The 6,654-nt window shown below is 35.5% G+C and overlaps 1 protein-coding gene across 1 annotated transcript in view; it reads left to right on the top strand.

Moving 5' to 3' along the window:
* Positions 1-6,311, top strand: part of LOC106471161 — a 34,246-nt gene extending 27,935 nt beyond the window's left edge. Inside the window, exon 2 of the mRNA XM_022399776.1 lies at positions 6,161-6,311. Within this exon, the coding sequence (XP_022255484.1) occupies positions 6,161-6,272 (112 nt within the window). The 3' untranslated portion in view covers positions 6,273-6,311. The remainder of the gene's footprint in view (positions 1-6,160) is intronic.
* Positions 6,312-6,654: the final 343 nt, after the last annotated feature.

Genomic DNA, 6,654 nt, shown 5'->3' with positions numbered 1-6,654 from the left:
GAGGGGGAAACTGCGTCGGTAATAATGCAAAGTAGGGAAAAAATTGGACCAATAATAATATAAACGAGGGGGGAACTGCGTCGGTAATAATGCAAAGTAGGGAAAAAAATGGACCAGTAATAATATAAACGAGGGGGAAACTGCGTCCGTAATAATGCAAAGTAGGGGAAAAATTGCACCAATATTAATGCATAGAAGGGAAAAATGGTGTCAAAAGAGTGAAGAAAAAGGGCAAAATTATATATTTATGATTTTTTTTTACGTTATAACTTTTCCACACTTCACATTATTACTGGTTACATTTTCTCAGTGTTGTTGTTCCAAATGTGCTATTTTTTCCCATTTTACATTATTATTGTGATATTTTTAGTGGTTCCTTTATCTCCGGACATCGGTAGGAGCTGCTGATGTGGCATTGAAATATACTTTCTTCGAATTCTTGAGAGACGTAGTTATCTCTAGAGAACTCGAAGAAGATGTTAAACTCAGTGATGACTACATTAATAAAGGGGATAAAATATGTTGTTTTAATGTCTTTTAAAATGTTGACTGATAAATGTTATCGATGAATTGTTGTTATAGAGTCTGGTGGATGAATGAAACATTAAATATATTTGTCTTCAAACTTATCTATCCACATTGTCCTCTGTTTTAGTTTGAAAAGCATGACCTGATTTCCTTCACTTCATTGGGAATGTCCACTTGTACCAGTTTTTTTTTATACGTATAGGAAAAATTCGTTTATTTTCTACAATGTCGTCAAGTAAAGGTCAAAACCTGTCTTTCACAGTTTTCTTGTTAGTTTGGTCTCAAATCATGTGGTATCGGTTACTTCCCAAGTTTCTCTTGTGTGTAGTGTCAGCTCTGAATCACATAGTAATGGCCATCTTCGCAAGACTTCTCAGTCAGTGACGGTCCCGTATCACGTGATAATCACTACGTGTAACCAGGCTCCTATTATTTAGTGACCCCCTGTTTCACGTGATAATAAGCTTCCTTTCCAGATTCTGTTTTTAGTCTCAGTTATATTTCAAGGAATTATGAACATCTAACTATGTTTGTTTTTCTGTGTTAGAATCAGTCAAGTGAAGGTATAAGCATCCAATCAAATGATTTCTCTGTCCGGTATTCTATTAATAATCTTGTTTTAGGTATTTGTCCTGTATCATTGATCCGGTCCTTGAACGGTTGGTTGCTGCATGAAGTGACCAAGGGTCAAGTACCATTCTTTATTGTTTACTTACTGACCATTTTCGACCAAATCTGTTTCTCTAACAACTGTATATCGGGAGATGAGATCTGTGTGTGTGTGGTCTACCACATAATTACTGTAAATCCGACAATGGGTGCGGCCAAAATGGCAAGTGGCAGGTGTCTGACAAGCGAGGAGGAAAAGCCACAAGGTAACAGCGTTTCGTCTCTATACGCCAATAACTGGAGGACTTTTTTTTGTTAACGTACTTCCATTGAATATTCCATGTGCTGTGTCTGTTAATAAATTCAAAATAAATAAAACTCAACTAAAAACTGGTAGAGAAATCAGTCGCCACTCTTCAGTTAATTACGTTTTTGTTCAATATTGAGATTAACCCTAACCTCATCCGTGTAATTCTTTTTCTTTTTTCTTTCATGTTACGTCAGGCATGGTCTAGCGGTTAGCCTATCGAAACTGAATCCAAGAATCCATGGTTTTCGTCCCATTGTCGCACCGCTCTTTGAAAAAAATGGCTGCTCTTCGATTAGAATAGCCCAAGAGTTGGCGGTGAATTCCGTTCACTAGTTGTCTTCTCTTTTGACTGTCAGTTGTAAATTAGGGACAGTTAACGCTTATAGCCCTTGTCTAGGCTTTACTCAGATATCTGAAACAAACATTTTGATGTTAGTCCTGGACATTTATCACCTTTTAGAGATGTATTATCATGACTTACGTCTTTATTATAAATTATTCTTTTCTGATTTAAGTTATATTTGATTCTGAATATTTTTTATTTAAATTATTATAATTTTTCTCTCTATTATTTTTTTTTTAATTACTTCCTGGTTTTTCGTGTCATCACACGACTACGACACGGAACTGGTTATAAATATTTATCTTTATGATAATGTCGCTTAAAGGTTTCTAATAGATATTGAGTGAAAATATAGATCTGCAGATCTGCTCCCAGAGGCAGTGAGTATTCTCTTTCCACGTGACATCCGTTGCAGCGGCTCGTGTCACGTGCACAAAAGATGAAGGAGGAGGGAAACAGTAAATGATGGAGCTTCTCGATGAGTCATCGAAACGGGAAGCGATCCCCATTTTTGAGATTTCAGTGAAGCAGTTTTTGTGTTATACAGCTGGCTTCGTAGAAAACTGTTGATACAGGTGTTAGCGATACACACCATCTTGTGAAACTAGGTCTCACACACATCCGTAAATATTCACAAGCTTCCTGTACAGGTGGGTCTACGCAGGTGCTGTGAGTCAGCTACAAAAACAACTTGAAGTCTTCCTGTGTCTTTGGAATACCGAACAATGGGCAGTCTGTGTCGTGCCCACCACGGGTATCAAAACCTGGTTTCTAGCGTTGTAAGTCCGCAGACATGCCGCTGTGCCACTAGGGGGATATTGAACTGAACCAGATAATTCACTGATAAAAATTATTTACAAAAACACTTTATTCCGTTTCAGTAAAATGTGAGTTGTCTGGTTAATTCGGTTTCAGTAAAATGTGAGTTGTCTGGTTAATTCCGTTTCAGTAAAATGTGAGTTGTCTGGTTAATTCCGTTTCGGTAACATGTGAGTTGTCTGGTTAATTTCGTTTTGGTAAAATGTGAGTTGTCTGGTTAATTTCGTTTTGGTAAAATGTGAGTTGTCTGGTTAATCCGTTTCAGTAAAATGTGAGTTGTCTGGTTAATTTCGTTTTGGTAAAATGTGAGTTGTCTGGTTAAATCTGTTTCGGTAACATGTGAGTTGTCTGATTAATTCCGTTTCGGTAACATGTGAGTTGTCTGGTTAATTCCGTTTCGATTCCAAAAGGGAACTTTGATTAAAGTAAAGAAAGATAAATTATCGTTTCACACCGAGTCAACTAAAGTTATCACCACCACATATGATTTGTTACCTTACTCCACCACCACCACATATGATTTGTTACCTTACTTCACCACCATATATGATTTGTTACCTTACTTCACCACCATATATGATTTGTTACCTTACTCCATCACCACCATATATGATTTGTTACCTTACTCCACCACCACCATATATGATTTGTTACCTAACTCCACCACCACCATATATGATTTGTTACCTTACTCCACCACCACCATATATGATTTGTTACCTTACTTTACAACCACCATATATGATTTGTTACCTTACTTCAACACCATATATGATTTGTTACCTTACTTTACCACCACCATATATGATTTGTTACCTTACTTTACCACCACCACAATATGATTTGTTACCTTACTCCATCACCACCATGTATGATTTGTTACCTTACTTTGTTACCATAGGAATAACAATATATTTTAAATATATATATATTTCTAGATTATTTAATGTTAAGAAAGCTCACTAACTTAGTAAACAATGTGAAAACTCCGGATTCACTCCATCCATGTCTGTCCTGTTTTGAGCTTCGAAAAGCTTTTTAAACCCAACCCTTCGGCAGCTGTCGATAACATGGAATTACTGAGTAATGTACAGCTTTAAGTTTCAGGTGTTTTAGTAACAAACACATATATAAATAATGATTTATATTTATATAAACAGTTTTTTTTTTGAGAAAGGAATGACATACAAAACTTCTTTCGCTATACAAAATTAATTAATCAAGTGGACTCTTCATTCAGCGTCATTTCATATAGATGACGCTCCCTTTTAAATCCAGATTTAGTGCAGTTTATATAGCAGTAGTTCCCAACCTGGGGTCCCCTATATGTTTTATATTATAAGTTGCTAGCACACACATAAACGTAAGTAAAAGTATTTTTTTCTGTATTTTGTTTTCACAGTTTCATGTATAGTGATATAAAACTTTCACAATACAAGAAAAACTGTTTCTGAAAAGCAGTTTACTTTCTTACCTGACAACTAGCGGGCTCTCACAAACATAAATGGTTCAAACCATTAATTTGACGTTATTACATAATCGAAGTGCTTTGAACTGTTTTGTACAGTAGTAGTGTAGTGTCTGAGGATTTTAGGGTGCTAAAAGAAGTGTTTCAATAGAAGTAGTTAAATGGTTAAACCCTTAGATCTCAGTCGATCCTCGTAGAAGACCCGAAACCTTGAAATTGCTTTAATGGGGTATCACCGAAGGTTTCAACCTCGACTTAAAAAAAGGGAAAAATTATACTTTACAGTCCTTGAGAACAGCCCTGTTTATGGGAAAGGAAGGGCGTTTTTGCCATGTGATCTTAATAGTTAAGATGTATCTTAGTAGTTAGCTAGCTCAATAACTCAACTGGTTAGAAGAGTGATACAGGGTGGCCCAAAATTATCTTTCCAATTTTGAAATTTAATAATTCCATAACTAAAGAAACACAACTATGCAGTTTTCAACATCTTGTAGCCCAACTCAAACAGTCTTTATTGCTATGTTTTTCACTCCAGTGAGTAGTGTTACCCCGTAAAATGTCGACCATGTAAGAAAAGGCTGAATGAGTCGTTTGGCTTGCAGACTGGGCCAATTCCGTGGCCTCCGCGTTCGTCAGACACCACTCCACTAGACTTCTTTCTTTGGGGGGGTGGGGTGTTATCGCACATCTATAGCAAACATAACGGAGCTAAAGATCAGGATAACCAGGTAATTATGGGCATGTTGCAGCGAACGTGGACTGAAATAGTTTCGGTTAGACGTGCTGAGAACCACTAATTGTGCAAACGTAGAAGTCTACTGACATTTCATTAAAAACTGTTTGAGTTAGGCTACAAAACTGGATGGTTGTATTTCCTTAGTTAATCATTAAATTTTAAAAGTAGAAAAGACAATTTTGGACTATTCTGTAGCTTTTCGTCTCCTCATTGAACGAATTAAAGTACCAGGAGTTACAGATAACAACATCTCCTGGAATAAAACACTTAATTGGCAATACATCTTCGTGAGAGAAGAAAACGGTCTCCTTCTGCTGTGTCATTAAACGAACTTACCGTTTCATCCTGTGGCTAAGTATTCAATTATAGTTGTGTTTCTGTAAATTTAATGTGGTAGCTGCGTTTAAATTGTTAGCTATGATTTTTAAAATAAATGTTTGATCATAAAAAAAGGAAATAAAGGAGATTCGTTTGAACGTCAGCATAACGAATTTATAATCGACATTGTAACTAATAAATATCATACTTTAGGGTTAAAAACATAATGATTTTATAATCGACATTGTAACTAATAAATATCATACTTTAGGGTTAAAAAACATAATGATTTTATAATCGACATTGTAACTAATAAATGTCATACTTTAGGGTTAAAAACATAATGATTTTATAATCGACATTGTAACTAATAAATATCATACTTTAGGGTTAAAAAACATAATGGTTTTATAATCGACATTGTAACTAATAAATGTCATACTTTAGGGTTAAAAACATAATGATTTTATAATCGACATTGTAACTAATAAATGTCATACTTTAGGGTTAAAAAACATAATGATTTTATAATCGACATTGTAACTAATAAATATCATACTTTAGGGTTAAAAAACATAATGATTTTATAATCGACATTGTAACTAATAAATGTCATACTTTAGGGTTAAAAATTGATTTCAAGTGAAAGATTATAATACAAGTATAGCCTTGCTGCTAAATTATTTTCAAAGCTACATAATGTGCTATCTGTGCTGTGCCAGCCACGGGTATCGAAACTCGATTTTTAGAGTTATAAGCCCGCAGACTTACCGCTGTGCCACTGGAAGGCGATACACAATGTATACTGACCTCCTTCCCCTTCGCTAGAACAGCACTCAGTTTAAGAGCTTCTAACGTTAACATTTGGGATTCGATACACACATGGCCCCTGCACAGATAGCCCATTGTGTGACTTTCTTAACAATAAACAAACAAATCAACGTATACTTTATACCGTTTAACTGAGCACCAGAGACAGCTCGCGTGTGTTTTCATTACCTTAAATACAACTTGTTTGTCTTCCTCTAGAGTTTCTTTCGGTAGTTCGAAGGGATCTATGGTTGAAACACTCATCTATGACCACCAGGATGACCCACTGGAATTTCCCGTGTACATCGTTCCTCTAGCGGTTAATGGGTGAGTTATTCACTAAAATCAATGCTTCTATGTAGGAGTAGTGTGGTGAGATAGTTGAAAATATAGACAGGGCTCCTTCATTGTTATCATTTGGCTAATAAAAAAAATATTACTTTTATCCTATATATTAGGAGATTGTTTTAGCGTAAACTCTCTGTATGTATTTTTACAACTTGTATATTAAAGCATGCAAAAAATAATAATGTTAGTAAGACTACCATTGTAACTTGTGTTTCAAGATCGTGAAGGATCAAGACCAATAAGTTTTCGGGAACTGGGTCGATCCTGAACCACTGTAGGGCATTAAACCTTGGGTTAAGACTGGTATGTTGAACACTAGAGACTTTTTATAAAAAAAATAAAGTAACCTAACAAGGGCAACTATT

This window comes from Limulus polyphemus, unplaced genomic scaffold, assembly GCF_000517525.1.
Source record: "Limulus polyphemus unplaced genomic scaffold, Limulus_polyphemus-2.1.2 Scaffold4448, whole genome shotgun sequence".
In the NCBI taxonomy this organism is placed as follows: Eukaryota; Metazoa; Arthropoda; class Merostomata; order Xiphosura; family Limulidae; genus Limulus; species Limulus polyphemus.
This window is presented reverse-complemented; position numbering and strand designations above follow the sequence as displayed.